General features: G+C 45.3%; 1 protein-coding gene and 1 long non-coding RNA gene across 5 annotated transcripts in view; one reads left to right on the top strand and one right to left on the bottom strand.

The window, feature by feature from the left end:
• Positions 1–5,088: 5,088 nt before the first annotated feature.
• Positions 5,089–16,956, bottom strand: GORAB (golgin, RAB6 interacting). Of its 4 annotated transcripts, XM_001514744.4 has the most exons (5): positions 16,876–16,956; positions 13,890–14,232; positions 11,881–11,982; positions 10,059–10,199; positions 5,089–6,972 (listed from the first exon to the last, which is right to left on the bottom strand). In XM_001514744.4, the coding sequence occupies exons 1-5, from the start codon at positions 16,934–16,936 to the stop codon at positions 6,564–6,566; spliced, it is 1,056 nt and encodes a 351-aa protein (XP_001514794.2). In that variant the 5' UTR covers positions 16,937–16,956; the 3' UTR covers positions 5,089–6,563. The 4 variants fall into 4 exon arrangements, with proteins under 4 accessions (XP_001514794.2, XP_039770322.1, XP_039770323.1 ...); XM_039914388.1 differs by lacking the exon at positions 16,876–16,956 and having other exon boundaries at positions 13,886–14,020; XM_039914389.1 differs by lacking the exons at positions 13,890–14,232; positions 16,876–16,956 and adding an exon at positions 13,036–13,077.
• Positions 16,957–17,248: 292 nt separating this feature from the next.
• LOC120638885 overlaps positions 17,249–20,331 on the top strand; it is a 28,585-nt gene continuing 25,502 nt past the window's right edge. Inside the window, exon 1 of the long non-coding RNA XR_005660915.1 lies at positions 17,249–17,397. This is a non-coding gene — a long non-coding RNA (uncharacterized LOC120638885). The remainder of the gene's footprint in view (positions 17,398–20,331) is intronic.

The following is a 20,331-nucleotide window of genomic DNA, read 5'->3' as shown; positions in this document are numbered from 1 at the left end:
TTTGCACAGACCACTGTACTTCGTGCTTGGGAGAGGACCATTTAAGAGAGTTGGCAGACACATTCCCTGCCCTCAACAAGCTTACAGCTTAGAGGAGAGTGTGAGATGCACAACTGTGACCTTCAGCTTTGTTTGGCTCATGGTGTAGTGGATAGAACACGGGCCTTGGAGTCAGGAGGTCATGGGTTCTAATCCCGGTTTCACCACTTGCCTGCTGTGTGGCCTCGGGCAAGTCACTTCACTTCGCTGTGCCTCAGTTACCTCATCTGATTAAGACTGTGACCCCCAAGCTGGGCGGGGGCTGAGTCCAATCTGATTTGCTTATTTCCACCCCAGTGCTTAGGATAGTACCTGGCACATAATAAGCGCTTAACAAATACCACAGTTATTATTGTTAGTGGTAGTAATAATTAAAATCTTGTTTTCGTTAGCACACATTCTTCCATAGCACTTGCGCATCAGTTGCCTCATTTTCTCCTCACACATCCTTGTGAGTAAATAATAATAATAATAATGTTGGTATTTGTTAAGCGCTTACTATGTGCATAGCACTGTTCTAAGCGCTGGGGTAGACACAGGGTAATCAGATTGTCCCACGCGAGGCTCACAGTCTTCTTCCCCATTTTAAAGATGAGGGAACTGAGGCCCAGAGAAGCGAAGTGACTTGCCCACAGTCACACAACTGACAAGAGGCGGAGCCGGGGTTCAAACCCATGACCTCTGACTCCCAAACCCATGAGCTTTCCACTGAGTCACGCTGCTTCCCAAAGACAGATAGCAGTACCAAATTTACAGATGAGGAAACTGAGGCTCAGAAAGATTAATTAACTTGCTCTAGGTCACTCAGCATGTTAGTGGCAGAACAGCGACTAGAACCCAGGTTTCCTGACTTCTGAGCCCACTGTCTTTCCACTAGGCCTCACTAAAATGTACTGCACCAGCCCCGCTGAAGTCTGGGTGTCTAGGACTTAGTTATCAGTAGGGAAATGAATCAAATAGCTGAACTTTTCCATTCGTTCAAATTCTTCTGAAACCCAGAACCTAACTGTACGCGGCTGCTCATCCTTGAAGCATCACGGAGCTTGTCGGGTGGAGGGGTTGTTGGTACCTGAATTCTCACCCCACAAAGCTGGTAACAGTTTGGACTTCAATGCCTTGAAAAATGGGGGATTTCAATTGCCATTTCCTTTCAGGAGAAAATGCTTTCTTTGCCCCTAAACTATCTTCCGGTGCTTTTGACTGACAGGCACATGGTTATGATTATGACTGGACTTCTTGACTCCTGCAGGGAAAACCTTCAAAACTGCCCCGCTCTGGCACAATCACAATATTCATAAACTTAAGCTTATGTCAGCGAAAATGGCCAAGCCACAATTGTAAGTGTTTTATATAGTCTCAGAAGTACATGAAAACACAGGGAGAACGAGTCGAACTCCCTCTCTGCAGAGAGAAAATGCCGCAATCTGTTGTCCCTGCTTTATTTTGCATGAATTCAGTCGTGCACACGTTTTGTTCTTTCTTTGGCCTGGAGCCGACACTCTCTATAGCTCATAACACTGGGTTCGCTTCACGTATTCTTTTAGTGACTGTAAAGGTGTTCCTTGAGCAGCTTTCGAGTGCAAGGCACTCTGCTAAACACTTTGGAAAGTACAACATAATCAGTGGTACTTATTGAGAGCTTTCTGTGTGCCGAGCACCAGTCTAAGAACTCGGGGTGAGTACAACGTGATAGAGTTGGTCGGCGTAATCCCTGTCTTCAAGGAGCTTGTAATCTAATCGGGAGACAGACATTAAAATACACTGCGAACCAGGAAGATTTACACTACCCCAGGCACTTGGGAGAGTAAAGTAAAAGTACTTCTATTGAGGAGGTTGGAAAGAGCATGGGCTTTGGAGTCAGGGCTCATGAGTTCGAATCCCAGCTCTGCCACTTGTCGGCTGTGTGACTGTGGGCGAGTCACTTAACTTCTCTGAGCCTCAGTTCCCTCATCTGTAAAATGGGGATGAAGACTGTGAGCCCCACGTGGGACAACCTGATTCCCCTATGTCTACCCCAGCGCTTAGAACAGTGCTCGGCACATAAGAAGCGCTTAACAAATACCAACATTATTATTATTATAATGAGGAATGCTTGTATTCTGGGCATGTCTATGCATCCTTCGTGTACAGAGGAGATGCTAGTGAAACCCTAGCAAGGCCTACAGGTAGCTGAAAAATCCCTCATGTAGCTGATCCTCCATCCCACACTGGTTAATATGGAGTCCTTAACCATGTGAATGTGTGTGCGACATCTGATCCGCCCGTCGATTAGACTGTAAGCCCGTCGATTAGACCGTAAGCCCGTCAAAGGGCAGGGACTGTCTCTATCTGTTGCCGATTGTACATTCCAAGCGCTTAGTACAGTGCTCTGCACATAGTAAGCGCTCAGTAAATACTATTGAATGAATGAATATTCTGATCTTCACCCGGAAGCAGCCAGGCTTAATGGATAGGCCTGGGAATCAGAAGGACCTGGGTTCTAATCCCAGGTTTGCCATAAGACTGCTGTGTGACCTTGGGCAAATCATTTAACCTCTCTGGGCCTCATCTAAGCCATCTGTAAAATGGAGATTATGACTGCGAGCCCCATGTGGGACAGGGACCGTGTCCAACCTAACTTGCATCTGCCGGAACACTTGAACAGTGCTAGACACATAGCAAACACTGAACAAGTACCATTAATATTATCGTTATTATTATATTCACATGGGTGAATAGGGGCAGCTAGGCAGGGAATAGTGGCAGAGGTGGGGATGGTGGAGGGATAATTAGGACAAGGTTGGCATGGCCTAGCTGGGTAGAGCCAGGTTTTGGGGTGCCTAGAAGCAGCATGGCCTGGCATTGATTTGAGGTGGGAGAAGAGTGCCCCGGCGGGTGGGGCTGAGGCCCGTTGAGCCTGGACGCAGAGCCTGGCTGAAGCAGAGAGGTCTCTGCCCCCTGATAAGTAGGCTAGAGTCAGCAAGAAACAGGTGGGTAAAGGGAAAAGGAAAGCAGGTAGAATAATAATTGTGATATTTGTTGAGGGCTTACTGTGTGCCAGGCACTCTACTAAATGCTAGGGTGGGTAGGAGAAGCAGCGCGGCTCAGTGGCAAGAGCCCGGGCTTGGGAGTCAGAGGTCGTGGGCTCTAATCCCAGCTCCGCTGCTTGTCAGCTGTGTGACTTTGGGCAAGTCACTTAACTTCTCTGGGCCTGTTACCTCATCTGGAAAATGGGGATTAAGACTGCGAGCCCCACGTGGGACAACCTCATCACCTTGTATCCCCCCCCAGCCCTTAGAACGGTGCTTGGCACATAGTAAGCGCTTAATACCACCATTAGTATATTATTTCAAGAAATCAGCTTGGGCACAGTCCCTGTCCCATGTGGGGCTCAGTCTCAATCCCCATTTTACAGATGAGGGAACTGAGGCACAGAAAAGTGAAGCGACTTGTCTAAGGTCACAAAGCAGGGAAATGGCAGAGCCGGGATTCGAATCCACGATGGTCTGACTCCCAGGTCCGTGCTCTATCCACCAAGCCATGCTACTTCTCAGAAGAGAATGAGGAGGTGGGGAAAGAAATGAGGGGTTGAAGAAATCCTCAATATGTAAATAACCAAGTCACCGAAGGCCTGAAAACCCATAGGCATTTTTTTAATAAAATATCTGGCCAATAGAATGCAGGAATCCAAAGAAGTGGGTTAAAATAAAGGTTCTTAGTTTCAGCATGTTGGATGCAATTGGCAGCCACTTCTGCTATACAGCGGCGACAATACCCAATAGCCATCGTGCTGGTTTACATAATGGTTTCTTCCTTTAATTTTCACTGTGGTGCTAATTCCATCTCTTTGGAGCAGGGAAACATTCCCAGCTATATAGCACAGGGGCCTTATTTTACTTCTCTGATGAACCTTTGGCCTGGTGCCTTAAAACCCCCCCTTAAGGCATTCTCTAATCACTAAGAAACGGGTTGCCTGTCATGTATCTCGGCTTAATTATGGCTTTAGCTTAGGGGCAGCTTAGGGCTCCTATTCGATCTTTTGATTCACCGAGACCTCTCCTTGGCTGGGCCTCCAAGTGGAGCCCTCTAAACCACCACCTTTTGTGCCTAATTGCACCTTCCCCCTTCTGGCTTGGTGGAGAGTGTTTGACGTCAAATCTGACTCAGGTCAGGGATTGCCCTGCCCCTCGATACTGATCTGGATCAGGTAGGCCCGGGAAAGTCATCTGCTCTGGAGCAGGGTGTGTTCTTTGGCTGGGGGATGTTTGAGAGACTTGTTCAGTCTAGGCTGGTAATCATCATCACTATTATTATTAATATATATCAATGATAAATAGGGTAGGCTTATTGTCATCCCTCCTGGGTGTTCCTGAGATAGAAAACAAGCATAGGCCTAAGTAAATTGGATGCAATCTGGTTCGGCCACGTCAGTTCAAAAACTTCTTTTGAGAGAACTGTCGGAAAACCAGTCTGTTTTGACTCCTGAAAATAGGAAGTTTCAGTCGACTGAAGCGAAAGCCAATGTGGATCGTATAAAGGGAGGTTCAGTGAAATCTAACAAAATCACCCCACTATTCCATAAAATCACAATTTGTGAAAGCAAGTTTTTAGGCAGTGGAGGGCATGGTTTTCCTGAAATGTGTCTTCACAGGAGCTTATCATATACAGGTAGGTCCTGAGGTAGAGTACCCTGTACCTTCGTGGGGATGCTTACGGAGATCCTTGAAAGTAGCTCGCAAGTGATCCCTGAAGAATAACCACGTTTTAAAATCAGCTTTTTCCCCCTCCGAGAGGACAAAATAGCTATTAGATTTGAAAGTGGACTCTGTGACATTGCCTTTTGAGTTAGTTCTTATATTAATTATGGTAAGAACGTTTAACTGACGGTCTAAAGCGTAAGATTGGGATTCTTCCTCACCAACAGGTCAGCAAGAACTGAAGCCTCAGATGAGTTACTTTGACCATATACAGGTTAGGAATTTTGAGGATATTATCGAACCGTCTTCCCGGAGAGACATAACAAATACCCAAATTGGAATATCTTACTCGATATGACTGAGAGACAATGAGGAAACTGCATCTACCCTGTTTATTTTTTTACAAAAACAAAACAGTAACATGGAGGATGAAGCATTCTTTTTATGCCTACCGCTCAAATACAATTTCTATCATTTAACTACATGGCTATTTAAAGTACAGCTAAAGAAAGTAACAACAGTTAGAAATTTCACTAAAATTGGATGGAATAAAAATATAATTTTGCATGGGATTGCCCTCAGTGTCTTCTGAGAAATAATACACTCTGTATTACACTTGTCCTTTCAAGGCTGAAAGGGTTTCAAATAATTATGCTCCTTATAACACGCTTAAAAAGAAGCCTGGTTTCTTAGAATATTGGAAATGCCAAGTTAAGTCATACAACCTGTGCCTTTTTAGTACTAAAATAAGAGCATCTGACTTAACCGCTTTATACGAATACCTAGATGATTGAATTAGGAAAGTAATTTTACTGACTGTGATTAATAAACCTATTATATAAATCCTGATTTCAGCAATGAAAACATTTTTAATATACAATAATTTACAAAGAGGTTCAGAAAAGAAGCACATTACCTTTTTAATGATCAAAAACAGCATTAATCAATTGAATGGATAGTTTTCCAATATCTACTTTCTTTTCTTATACATTAGCTTTCCATTTTTCAACTAATTAAGACATTTGGCAGGACTGATCATGCAGTTCTTTCTTTTAACAATAGCTTACCATCTTAAATGTAGTATATTCTAAAAAACACAACATAGTGTAGGTATTTCAAAAATTGACAAAAAAAATTATTATCCTCGTTAAGCACTTACTATATTACGAGCACTTTTCTAAGCACTTGGGGCATATGCGAGTTAATCAGGTCAGACACGGTCCCTGACCAAACCGACCTCCGTTATTTTCCAAGACTTTCTGTTGGTAAAGTCCACTGCAATTCTTTTTTTGAAACATAAAAGATGAGGAACAGCATGGCCTAATGGAAAGAGCACAGGCCTGGGAGGCAGAGGACCCGGGTTCTAATCCTGACTCCGCTACCTGCCTGCTGGGTGGCTTTTGTTAAATTGGGGAAGTTTTCTGTGCCTCAGTTTTGTCACGTGTAAAATGGGGATTCAGTACCTGTCCTACCTCCTAGACTATTTGGAACAGGAACTGTGCCTGCCCTGACTAACTTGTATCTACCCCAGTGGTTAGAACAATGCTTGAATAATAGGAAGCACTTAAATACAACAATATAATAGTTTTTCAAAAAGAGCAATTTGAAGCTAGCCTTTATTTTCTGTGGTGTTCTCCGAAGCACTTGGTAGAATGCTCTGCACAGGGGAGGTGCTCCATAAATACTAGTGACTGACCGAAGGTCACGTTTTCAGAGTTGTAGAGAGTTGGGGTTCAAACTTTGGCGGGAAGACCCGTACCCCACACGCCGCCAGTTGAACAGAAGGGAAAACGATATTAGAGATTCACGTCACGGGATCGGTTGGGATTTTGTCTGGGGCCATCTCAACTACCTGACGCTGGCTGCTTGGGCCGGGGAGAGAATTGCCACCGATTTCTCAGACTGTTCCTTTAGTTGTTGGGGGGCAGCAGGATGGACAGGCTCCTTTTCCTTTGCTGCTGAACTGAGAGTTGGGTCCTGCGAGGTGGTGGTGGCCTCTGAGGTAGCCGCTCGCTTCTCTCCTTCTATGTCTTGCTGCTGCAGTAACTTCTCCACCTCAATCTCGAGCTCTAGACTTTCCTCGTCGGCTTCCACTTCCAGTTGCCGCATTAACTCTTCCAGCTTCTTGGCCTTGCGGAGCTCATTCTGTTGAATGATGGTACAGAGGTGCTCTGTGAGGTGTTCCTTGAGCTCGTTCTTCCGCTGGAGATCTAGTTTTGCAGTGACGTACTCCGCTTCTGCCTTATCGAATCGCTTCCTGTAGAAGGAAAAGGCCAATGTGTTAGTTTGTCACTGAAGGGGCCGATATAAAATAGCCCCACTGCCCAACAACGTGACAGGGGTCTGGGGTACAAACGTCAGGACTCTTGCCACTATTGTCCTTTTAAAATCAGTCGGTGCCGGCCCTCCGAACAGTTTCACCCTGTGCTTGGCTCAAGTGGGAGTAAGACTGGCCGGGGGGTGTGTGGTGGATTGTGTTTGTGTGTCTGTCTCTACGGAGTTAAATAAAAATAACTCGTAGATAAGAAATGTTTATGCTATTGCACGTTGTGGAACGGGAGTAATGGAAAGTGTGGAAGGGTCTTGGTAGAGGCTAGGACGGGCTACAGGTTAGAAGAGTCAAAAATAATAGTGGACTAGAAGAGGTCTGGAAGGTGATATTGGTCAGCAAACTCATCGGTGCTGAAAATCTACCTGCAGGACTGGAATAAATCGTAGGAGTCATTTTACTAAATTTATGAAGGTTGCAGATCTAACGGCTTGAGAGTAAAAGAGAGCAAAAAACAAAATTCCCAAGCTTACCAAAACCAGGAGGCAGCTTGTGGAACTAATTTATGATTATTTATTATGGTCAATGACTTCTTAGAGCCAACTGGGTCACTGTAAAAATAGTGAAATAATTACTTTTCCCATCTAATTTGATCAAAAACCTCTTCATAACGCTCTTATGCTTTGAGCAAGTGGTCACATCCACCCAACCCATGGCTGCCACATTACAGAAGTAGTCGACATTTTAAACATAATGCTTATGTTGTTTGTGAATATGGATGTGTGCATCAGGGTGAGAGGAATCTGAGAGGAGTACATGGGAAGCAGCATGACCTAGTGGACAGAGCACGGGCCTGGGAGTCATAGGGTCATGGGTTCCAATCCCCGCTCCACCACTTGTCTGCTGGGTGACCTTGGACAAGCCACTCCTGTGCCTCAGTTACCTCATCTGCAAAATGGGTATTAAGACTATGAGCTCTATGCGGGACAGGCATTGCGTCCAATCCGATTTGCTTGTTTCCAACCCAGTGCTTAGCACAGTACCTGGCACAGAGTAAGTGCTTAACAAATACCATAATTAAATACACTGCAGAAACTTCAATCATTTATCTAGGGTAACAGATCAGTTAAAACCTGGTGAGCTAAATCTGAGTGAAATCTGCCTGTCCTGCCTGTGACTGAGGGAGACCATGGTCTTGCAGGGGAAGAGGGTAGCATATCTGTATGGAGATTGTCACAAGAGCTCTTAGAGAGAGCATCCACGATCAGGTGCACAGAAGATACCCATTTGGAGAGTTCCCTTAGAAAAACTCCCTTTCCACCTGGTATTTCTGAAGAACAGAGAGCTGGCCAGCTCAGTGCAATTTTCATTGTACCTAAGGAATATCATAGCAGAGTAGTCTTAATGGTCGCATCCATGGAGTGTATCAAACAGACTCGATGGATACTTTTCACTGAGCGTTAAACGCGAGAGGGCAATATTTTTCAGACCATCAAAAATCTTTCTCTAGCGTATTTTTGATCCATTATTAAATCAGACCCAATGAATGAATATTACTTGGGGTACGGGATGTTTTCTCTTCCCCCCGACCCTCTACTAACATCTTCTTCATCTTGGTTCCCTGAGGTCAAAACCTATGAATATTCTGTTTCTGCAATGATGGAAATGTGTATGATAGTCTTCATATGTGTTTACACCCCGGGAATACCTGAGGAAAAAAAACACACGATGCCCTTAACCTCCCTAAAATTGCCTCTCTGGTAAACTTGTGACCAGTTCAAAGTGTAAAATGGGCTGAGGGGAAAAGGTTTATGATATCATTTGAATCTCAGCAACTCTTGAGCACTTTCTTAATGACCTGAGAATGCAGATATGAAGCCCCGGCTACCGGTGGCAATCATTTAAGAAGCTAATTAACAAAGTCAACCCGTCACGTCTACTGGCATGTGGTCAGAAAACAGTAAAAATCACAAGAACCACAAGCCTCTTTCTTAAACACCAAACAGTGAGCTGAAAACCACAACCAAGCATTTCCGCTTTATTAAACTGTTACATAAACATTCTGATGCTGAGGTTTACCCCGGACTAATGAGGCATTCTGATTGATTTCTGGTGTTGCAGAAGATGCTGCAAAAGTGAATCATTAGCACAGCATTCCCTTGTGGAAAGAGACAACTCGGATGATTAAAGCAATGAGGAAACACTGGAAGGCCCCAAAATTGGACTTCTTTTTTCTCTTTTATCTGTCTGCAAGGTTTATATAATTCTTTACATCTGTTCCCCTCACTTCACAAGTACGCTACCAAGTCTTCCTCCTAAGGAAGACAATTAGCAGAGCCCCAAGCCAAGGAAATCTAAGCCATCAAACCAATGTTTATGCAGAAGAGGATTGGGAAGAAATGAGTAGGAGCATTACTGAGCAGCTAAGGTGGGCAGGACACTGTATAGGATCAGGGGAATCTACATGGGAAGTAATATACTTGGTCCCTTAGCCGTTCACAATGTATCAGGTATTCTTGGTCAGGAAAAACAATGTAGTTTCCAAAAAGACCGTCATTTTTCCTCTCTGAAATTCAAAAGTAATAGAGAATCAGAGAGTCGCAAGAGACCTTGAAGAACGATCTGGTTCAAGCCCCTGCTTCCGGGCAGGTAGACAAATCAACCGTCCATGATGGACAGATGGCTATGCTGGTTGAAGTCCTTCATGGAAGGAGACTCCATGACCTTCCTTTGGAGATTATTCTACTGTTTTACCTCTTCGGTAGTCCTGGATATTCTTCCTCGGGTTACACCAAAATCTCCTGCTTTGCAGTCATTTCCCATTAAAAAACAACACAAAACTAAAATCCTAAAATGGGTTGGGTCTTCTACTTCAATCTTTGTTACCTTTCATCGTCTCTCAAATTTCCCAAATCCATTTTCTAGAATTGAAGTCTTGCCACTGAAGAATGGAAATTTCACTTATTTTGGGGTTTAGTAAATCCCAGTCTCTTACAAAATCAAAATTTCATTTTTTGTCCTGACTTTTTCCCAGAGCATAAATTATCATCAACAAAAGTTCATCCAAGACTCACCGAGCATACGAATAGTCCATGCTGGCCTGATCAATTCGGTTCCTCAGGATTCCAATGTCCGCTGACACCATGTCATCTAGAGCCTGTAACTCCTTCTGGATTCTCTTTAGTTTCACCGTTTCTGCCTGAGTTCTTCTCGATCTAGTCACAGAAAAGGAGCAAACTTGGGTTCGGAGGAAAAATGCATTCTACCGAACGACATGCCATCTTGTAAACCCTCCAGTCCTGAGGCGATTGCTGATGTTCCAAAATCATAACCCTCCGCCACAATCAAAGGACCGGAAGGACCTTTGTAAGTCAGATAGGTCTGTTTCCCTGCCTCTGACGGAACTGCATCTGACCTTCTCAGGAAGGCAGACGTCTTCCCTTTCCTCCAAAACCTCCAGGTATAGAAAGGCATTCGATTTCTAACAGTCCTGATGGTCAGGAACTTCTTCCCAATAGTGAATCTAAGTTTCTGTTGCTGCGGCGTTTTACACTTACTACTTGCATACACTGTGGAGAGCGCTGTCCTAAATGCTGAGGTTGCAAGAAACTTAATTAAGACACAGCCCTGGCGTACTAGGGCCTCTCACTCTCTCAGTGAGGAAAGGCAGGCACGTAGGAAAATAGGAATATATTCCAGGCCGTAATGAAAAAAGTTAACATTCAATGACTGAAAAATAGTGTCAAAAAAACAGAGAGTTTAACGACAACTCGGAGAGGAGATACGGCCTAGTGGAAAGGGCCCAGGCCGGGGAGTCGGAGACCGATGGATTCTAATCCCAGCTCTGCCAAATGCTTGCTGGGTGACCTTGGGCAAATCACTTAACTTCTCTGTTCCTGTTTTCTCATCTGTAAAATGGGAATTAAACACCTGTTCTCCCCACTACTTAGACTGTGAGACTCAAGAGGGACAGGGATTGTGTCTACTCTGATAAACTTGTATCATCTACCCCGGCGCTTAGAACAGTGCTTGACACACAGCAAGCACTTAAATACCATAATTAAATTCACTTGAATCAATCATATTTATTGAGCCCTTACTGGGTGTAGAGCACTGTACTAGGCACTTGGGAAAGTACAATATATCAGCACTGGGAGACAAATATCACACGTGGCTAGTCCTCAATGATTAGAATTTGAATAAGTTTATTATGTTTGTTGAAAGTCAGGGATTTTATTCAGAAATGTAAAATGATGAAACAAATCTAAACCCTTCTGTTTTCAGCGCTGCCACTGGCCAGCATGTGACCTTGGAAAAAGTCAGTTAAATTGTTCTATGCCTCAGTTTCCCCAAGTGTAAAATGGATACCTGCTCTCCTTCCTTCTTAGATTGTGAGTCCCATGTGGGTCCGGGCCTGTGTCTGATCTGATTACCTTATACCTAGCCCAGTGCTTAGTTCATAATAAGTGATTAATAAATATCTTAATGGTTCAAAATAATGGTCATCCAAACTTCCTTTTCATTCAGTCGTATTTATTGAGCGATTACTGTGTGCAGAGCACTGTGCTAACTGCATAGCACTCTCAGGACCAGTGAATGCTCCAAGCCCCGAGTTTTCACCATTTTGTCTGATATTGTCTCAGATTTCTATTCCTTAATTTTCCTATTTTTGCTTTAAGTTATTAATACTGTAATTTGGTGCTCACAAAATTGAACTATTTTCTTAGGTAACAAAGCTCGGCCTTCAGCATCAATGTAGAGAAAATGGAAGCCCTGTTCTTACGAGAGAGACAAGAATTCTGGAATAATCTGCCCGACTGATTAAACCACCATGCTGCATAAGCAAGCAGCAGCATTCCTTCTTGTGGCAGGAGAACTTTTAAGCAGTGTCCTTACCTCTCAGCAATAGCTTTGGCCAGAAGTGCTTTCTTACGTTTATTTTTCTCTTCCATTAGCCGCTGCTCCTGCTGGAGGACTTCCCAGTGAGATTTTTCCTGCCTGGTCATTAAAAAAACCATAGAAATGGTTTACATAAAAGATTTCCATTTTCCTCCTCCAACCCCCTCCACCCCCAATAGTAATTAGCCAAGAATATTTTCTTTTAAGAGTCCCCATTAAGTAGCTTTAGAAACGCATCTGCAGCTCATCATTTTGTTCTAATAGGAACAAAGGGGGGAATCGGAAGGATGATCGGAAAGAAGGTTTAAATAAATTGGTTTCGTGAGATCTTCTTAATGTATATCATTTAGTAACAAGAAAGTCAAAGAAGCTGTGGCTCTTGTTATGAACACAGATGAATCTGTGCTGGTTATTTCTCATTTACAAATCGGGGACGAAATTCATCTGAAAGCTGATGGCTCACACCCTATTGGCTGCATGTATCTTGACTTAAAAGCTACCTACCACGTTTAACCGAGCACAAGGTAATCAGTGATCAATGATGGTTGCACTTAGCGATATTTTTTTACTTCCTACTTGGACCTCCCAAGAGCACATAATCTCAGCTCATCGTCACCTTTCATGCCACAGATCCAGTCTGGCACATCCATCCGTCTTTCCCTCGATGTCACCTTCCAAGTCACCCCTTTCCTCTCCATTACTACATCCTCAAGTTTGGTCTAAACCTCCGTCATTTAGCAAACTGGATCATTATATAACTTCCTCATTGGCTTCTTGCCTCTAGCCCCACATTCCTCCAAACTGATCCGGAAAGTTGCTACCAAAATTTCCTTCTCCACCCACTGTTCCGACCACACAACCTCCACGCCTTTTTTTTACTGGCACTCTGGATTAAGATGAAGTGCCTCACCTTCTGTTTTAAAGTGATCTGTTGAGACAAAATGAGGATGGGAGGAAACTGTCACCTCCCTACCATTTAGTGAAGGAAAGCTTCCTGGAGAAGGTGGAATACTAGGAACCATTTGAATAATAGGTGAGGCAGCCCACTAAGATGGACACTGGAAAGGCAGGTATTGGAAGCAGTGAAATTGCCTGGTTAGTGTTATCCTGAACCTATGCTCACAGAGTGCACACTGTATCTGCTTAACTTACCTTGTAAAACTTTCCTTTGAAAGATAGGCACTTCAAGGACAGGAAATCTCTAGAGGAGGGTGATGATAATATAGATTTGACACTGTTTTAAGGAGCCTTCCTAGGATAAGAGCTCATCTGCGAACAGCACCAGCCCTTTGGTCCCAGCTAGTTTCCACTGCACCGCACAAAACTAAATGGTGACAAATCTAACACCTCACTTGCAGCATAACTGATTTCTACTCCCTTCTGCTTTCTCACCTCCCTCTAAGGCTCTTTCCTTATGACTCCTCATATTACCCTTCCATATTACCCATATCTCTCCCCATATTACCCTTCCAATGCCAAAAACATCCAATCTGGAAGCCTCAGAGTGAACTCAAGTGCTTGAGAAGCACTGTGGCCTAGTGGAAAGAGCATGGGCCTGAGGATCAGAGGACCTGCGTTCTAATCCCCGCTCTGCCCCTTCTCAACTGTTCGACCCGGGGCAAGTTACTTCACTTTTCTGTGCCTGTTTTCTCTTCTGGAAAATGGGGGTTAAATCCTACTCCCTCCTAATTAGACTGTGAGCCTCATCCGGGACAGGGATTGTGTCTACCCTGATTACCTTGTCTACCCCGGCGCTTCGTACACCGGTTGGTGCGTAGTAAGTGCTTAACAAGCACCACAAAAAAGGTGGCGGTGTGGGGGAGAGGGCCCTTGAGAGCTGGCCTGCACAAGTTGAGTGGTGAGGCCCTGCACTCGCTCAGAACAAATTTTAGCTCCCCCCACCAAGGCTTGATTAGTAACATACACAAACTTGAATTTCCCAAAGCCCCAGATAAAGGAGTAAAGACGTGAAAAAATCAATCCCTTGATTTTAGAGACTTACTAACAATTCCACTTTCTTTTTTTCCAATTTGCAGTTTGGTTTTGGAATGATATCCTCAACTTTTCTGTGGCTATCCTGGGAATTCTCAAGTCCGGGATCTCTTCGATGATTTCCAACCGTCTGGTGCCGTGGCTCTCCATCCGGAGGCGGAGGGGGTGACGTCGGTGGCTGCTGAGGGCGAGGCTTCTGTTGAGGTGGGGAAAGTAGCTGTTCTGGCAGAACTGCCGTCGGCCCATCTTGGAGCCCAGATTTCTGCTGCTGCTGCTGTAGGGCCTTTTCTCGTTGCAGCCGTTGGCGACTTTTGTTCACCGGGAGATGCCGCTGCCGCTCGGGTGGTTCAAATGGATCTGTTTTGAGCAAAGTGGGGGAAAGAAATCATTCCTGCAGGAGGAGTGATCACAATTCCTGGCAGGTAGCGATTGATAACATATTCATTCTTTAGCAGGACCCTCCTTCTTATACAGCTTTATGCCTTCACTGGGAATGCCAATCACCTGTCCTCTCTATTTCCATCTCTGACTTACATGGGGCCGTGACAATCGTTGTCCAGGTTACAATAATCTGTACTCTGTCACTCTGAGTCCCAAATCACAGGGTGGTGTGGGGAAGGTGGAGGTGCAATATGATTGCAAAATGCAAGTCACTTATTGGGAATTTTCCCTATACATCTCCATGACACAACTTTTACTTTACCAGTACGATGATATGGAAAATCATAGTTCTTCCCTCCCTTGACTTTACTCCTGCCTAGAGGAATAGAGTAACAGATCCTATTCTGCAAGGATCTTTTTAAACCTGTTAGCTTTCAGGAGAAGAGTTAGGGTATATCCCCATGAAGAGAGTGCAGAATTGTGCAGGTGTTCAATATATATTTATAAATAATGTATATATTCATTCATTCAATAGTATTTATTGAGCGCTTACTATGTGCAGAGCACTCTACTGAGCGCTTGGAAACAAATCGGTAACAGAGAGAGACAATCCCTGCCCTCTGACGGGCTTACAGTCTAATCGGGGGAGTCGGACAGACAAGAACAATAGCAATAAGTAGAATCGAGGGGAAGGACATCTCATTAAAACAATAGCAAATAAATAGAATCAATATCAATATATTTGGATTGGCCACAGTTTCAACTGTCCAGAAAGTCTCCAGGCCCCAAACCTGTGGGTGGGGAATATGGCTGTTTTAATTGTTATAGTGTGCTCTCCCAAGCGCTTAGTACAGTGCTCTGCATATAGTAAGAGCTAAGAAATACCACTGACTGACTGCCAATACCATCCCCTCATCCTTATAACCAACCCATCTGCTAAGTGCTCCTTCTGCCCCTAGTTTTAAGAATCCCAAGTTTTAAAAATTTTCATTAATTTAAGAATTATATGAAAGGTCAATATAAAAGTAAAAAAAAGTAGTGGACCCATGTCCTCTGACTTCCAAGCCCGTCCTCTTGCCACTAAGCCACAGTGCTTCCAGCGTGGCTCAGTGGAAAGAGCCCGGGCTTGGGAGTCAGAGATCATGGGTTCGAATCCCGGCTCTGCCACTTGTCAGCTGTGTGACTGTGGGCGAGTCATTTCACTTCCCTGTGCCTCAGTTACCTCATCTGTAAAACGGGGATTAAAAGTGTGAGCCCCATGTGGGACAATCTAATTACCCTGTATCTACCCCAGCGTTTAGAACAGTGCTCTGCATATAGTAAGTGCTTAATAAATACCAACATTATTATTATTATTATTATTCTCTGTGCCTGTGACCCCATCTGTAAAATGGGGGTTAAGACTGTGAGCCCCACCTGTTTACCCTGTATCTACCTCAGCACTTAAAACAGTGCTCTGCACGTAGTAATAATAATAATGTTGGTATTTGTTAAGCGCTTACTATGTGCCGAGCACTGTTCTAAGCGCTGGGGTAAACACAGGGGAATCAGGTTGTCCCACGTGGGGCTCACACTTAATCCCCATTTTACAGATGAGGGCACTGAGGCACAGAGAAGTGAAGTGACTTGCCCACAGTCACACAGCTGACAAGTGGCAGAGCTGGGATTCGAACTCATGAGCCCTGACTCCAAAGCCCGTGCTCTTCCCACTGCGCCACGCTGCTTCTTCAAGTAAGCGCTTAATAAATACCAACATTATGATTATTATTCTCTGTGCCTCAGTTACCTCATCTGTAAAATGGGGGTTAAGACTGCGAGTCCCACCTGATGACCCTGTATCTCCCTCAGCGCTTAGAACAGTGCTCTGCACATAGTAAGCGCTTAACAAATACCAACATTATGATTATTATTCTCTGTGCCTCGGTTACCTCATCTATAAAATGGGGGTTAAGACTGCGAGCCCCACCTGATGACCCTGTATCTCCCCCAGCGCTTACAACAGTGCTCTGCACATAGTAAGCGCTTAACAAATACCACCACTATTATTCTCTTGATATCACTAATAATAATATTTACGGCATTTAAGCGCTTAACTATGTGCGAGGCACTGCACTAAGCGCTGGGGTGGTCACAAGCAGATCAGGTTGGACCCAGTCCCTGTTCCACGTGGGGCTCCCAGTCCCCATCCCCATTTTCCAGAGGAGGTCACTGAGGCGAAGAGAAGTGACTTGTCCAAGGTCACTCAGCTGACAAGATGTTCATCCCCTTGAGTCTATTTATTGCCACTGTTCTTGTCTGCCCGCCTCCCCCGATTAGACCGTGCGCCCGTCAAAGGGCAGGGACTGGGCTCTATCTGTTACCGATTTGTCCATTCCAAGCGCTTAAGACAGTGCCCTGCACGCAGTAAGCGCTCAATAAATACTATCGAATGAATGACTGAGAAGTGGCGGAGGCGGGATTCGAACCCATGACCTGGGACTCCCCAGCCCGGGCTCTTGCCACCGAGCCACGCTGCCCCACCCAGCGCTTAGGACAGTGCTTGGCATATAGTAAGCGCTTAACAAATACCATTATTATCCTTACTATTATTACGATTCCTATTATTATGATGAAGATTACCTTTGTGCTGCCTCAGCCTGCGCAGCTCCTCCTCGGAGAAGCCGGCCCAGGCCCGCGCCATCGGCTCGCGCGTACGTCAACGTCAACCCCCCCCCCCCTTACGCACGCACGTCGGTTGCCCCGCGACGGCCACATCCGGGTTCCCGCCGGGCCTCCTCTAAGTGCCCGCGCTCCCGCGCGGCCCGACCCGGGCTGCCCCTCTCCGTGCCCGATCGGCCGACGCCGGAGAAACCGTGGCAAAGCCGCCTCCGCCCCTTCCCCGCATCTCCCGCGGGGCGGAGGCGGGGTCGCATCGGCGCGGAAAGGGATGGCGGAGTCGGGAGGGGGGTGGGCGGGGAAAATCGAGGCGCCGCTGAGGGCACCGTAATGGGGTCCTAAGGTGAGAAGTCAGCTCCCAAGAGGCCTCGAGGGGCCCAGGCTTGGCCAGTCTCTTGGCCAGTCTCTTGGCCCGCCTGTTGGCCCGCCTCTTGGCCCGCCTCTTGGCCCCAGTTGGTGGCGAGTTGAGTTCGGCTGTTGGTGCAGGTTAGCTTCCCTCTCATCTCCATTTCCCCCCCCAGATAATAATGTTGGTATTTGTTAAGCGCTTACCGCGTGCAGAGCGCTGTTCTAAGCGCTGGGGTAGATACAGGGTAATCCGCTTGTCCCACGTGAGGCGCACAGTCTTCATCCCCATTTTACAGATGAGGGAACTGAGGCACAGAGAAGTGAAGTGACTCGCCCACAGTCCCACAGCTGACGAGTGGCAGAGCCGGGATTCGAACCCATGACCTCTGACTCCCAAGCCCGGGCTCTTTCCACCGAGCCACGCTGCTTCTCAGATCATTGCTCTGCTGGCATCTCTACTTACTTATCTACTAGCCGGTTGCCCCCGGACCACGTCCTCCTCCTGTCCTGGAACGCCCTCCCTCCTCACCTCCGCCATCATTCAATAGTATTTATTGAGCGCTTACTATGTGCAGAGCACTGTACTAAACGCTTGGAATGGACAAAGCGGTAACGGATAGCGACGGCCCCTGCCCTTTGACGGGCTTACAGTCTAATCTTCCCCTTTTCCCTCTGCTCCCTCTGCCCCCGCTTCACCTCCCCTCAGCTAAGCCCCCTTTCCTCCGGTCATGGGTTCGAATCCCGGCTCTGCCACTTGTCAGCTGTGTGACTGTGGGCAAGTCACTTAACTTCTCTGTGCCTCAGTGACCTCGTCTGTAAAATGGGGTTTAACCGTGAGCCTCACGTGGGACAACCTGATTACCTTATATCTATCCCAGCGCTTAGAACGGTGCTCTGCACACAGTAAGCGCTTAACAAATACCAACAGTATTATTATAGTCGGGCAAGGCGTCTTGGAGGAGGTGTGATTTTAATGCAACTTTGAAGGTGGGGAGAGAGATGGAGTGTTGTATATGAAGGGGAAGTGAGCTCCGGGCCAGAGGCAGACTTGGACAAGGGGTCGGCGGCGAGATCGACGAGATCGAGGTACAGTGTGTGGATTGGCATTATTAGAGCCAAGTGTGCGTGTTACGTCGTAGAAGGAAATCGGAGAGTTAAGGTAGGAGGGTTGAGCTGATTGAGTGTTTTAAAGCCGATGGTAAGAGGTCGGTACATAGTAAGCCCTTAACGCACACCACGATAATAACAACGATATAATTAAGCGATTCATTATTTTTAGAGTAGCATCCTAGCATGCTTGCAGAAGAAAATTAGGCAGCGTCATATTTTGGCCTATTACCGAGATTACTTTTGCCTGCTCTCACCTCCCCCATCTGCTCCATGAACCCTATTACTTTGGGGTTACTTTCTTCTCCCTGCTGCTTCCACTTTTCTCTCTTGGTTTTCAATGATTTCAGGGTTCAGAGAGATCAGAGAGCTTATCCACATTTAAAGATTTTCTAGTACAACATCTTGAGATTAGAAGAAATGTAGTATGGACGTCCAATGTTCGTACAGAGTCGAAACTGGTGTCAGAGGTGGTCTGGTGAAACTTCACCCTCATCGATCCGTCGACCGATCAATGGCATTTACCCAACACTTACGGAATATGAGTATTGTACTGAACTCTGGGGAGAGTACAATACAACACAGTTGGTAGATATATTCCCTGCACACAAGGGACCGATAACACAGATATTGTGGAACTCTGGCCCCATCCTGCTTTGCTCTACATTCCCTATTTTTCAATATAAAAGGGATTAGGAAGGCTTTGAGATTTGGGATGTTTCCAACTTCAGGCCTGAAATTTATCTTTTAAACAGTTTTCCTGATTCCATTTCCCCGACGCCTTCAAAAGGTGAAGAAGGGGAAAGAGGGTGGTGAGCTCTGGCGGTCCCATTCTCTAGCAACACTTGAATGGTTTTTAGTGAAACTCTGACCCCTCTCCTCTCCAGATGTCAGGGAAAAGCTAGAGGTCCCTAAAGAAGAGGTGTAATCTTCCTCTTCCCTCATAGGCAGTAACGGCGAATACAAATTCCGTTACTGGCCAAGGGTGGCCCATTGAATGCCATCAAGTCTTCTCGGTTCATCCCGCCTTTCTTCCCAGAGATTGCTTCCCGGAGAATCTAGTATCAACGTGTCCCAAAGGTTGTGTGTTCCTAATAAAGAATGATTATTATTTTTATTATTAGCAAACTTTCTTTGCAAATGTCTATCTACAACCCTCTCAAAACGAATTTATTTTTATTTTCGGCCTCATCGGCACTTTCATCCCCTCTGCCTCCCTTAGCACCCTACGTGTGTGTCCATACATATATTTATGATATATGTTTATTGTAAATTTGATTTGCCTAATTTCATCTCTTACTGTGCTCTTTTTTGCCTGTTGTGCATTTGTAGTTTTCATTCATTCATTCCATCATATTTATTGAGCGCTTACTGGGTGCAGAGCACTGTACTAAGCACTTGGAAAGTACGATTCGGCACAGATACAGACAATCCCTACCCAACAACGGGCTCACAGTCTTGTCTCTACCTGTCTCCCCTATTCAATTATAAGCTATTTGAGAGCAGGGATCGTGTCTCTTATTTCTGCAGGTTCACTTTGTAACCGAGTTACAGTGAGAATGAATAATTTAGCCGAAGTATGGTAAAAAAAAAATTCAGAAGTCTCGATTCAGGAGTGTAGCTCTGTTAACAAATTGAGCATGATTCTTAAAGTTATTTAAGGATAGAAGAATACAGTTAGAAATGGCAGAGGAACATTTAGGGGTTTCTATCTCAAATGTTGTTGTATTTCAGTGTGTTTTATACAAATGACCTCAGTAAATGGAAGCATTAATAATTCATATAGGAGTTTGGGAAAATACATCTTTGTCACATGAGAACAGGTTTAGCCGAGTAAAATGGCCAAGTAAGGGGAGGCAAAGACCTAGTCTAAGACACATTTTTTTACTTCTTTCTCACATTAGATAGGGATAGTTTAGTCGACTTTGTGGTGTGTAGTAGGAAGATGAAGTCAGAGACTTAGCA

This window comes from Ornithorhynchus anatinus, chromosome 16, assembly GCF_004115215.2.
Source record: "Ornithorhynchus anatinus isolate Pmale09 chromosome 16, mOrnAna1.pri.v4, whole genome shotgun sequence".
Lineage (NCBI taxonomy): Eukaryota > Metazoa > Chordata > Mammalia > Monotremata > Ornithorhynchidae > Ornithorhynchus > Ornithorhynchus anatinus.
This window is presented reverse-complemented; position numbering and strand designations above follow the sequence as displayed.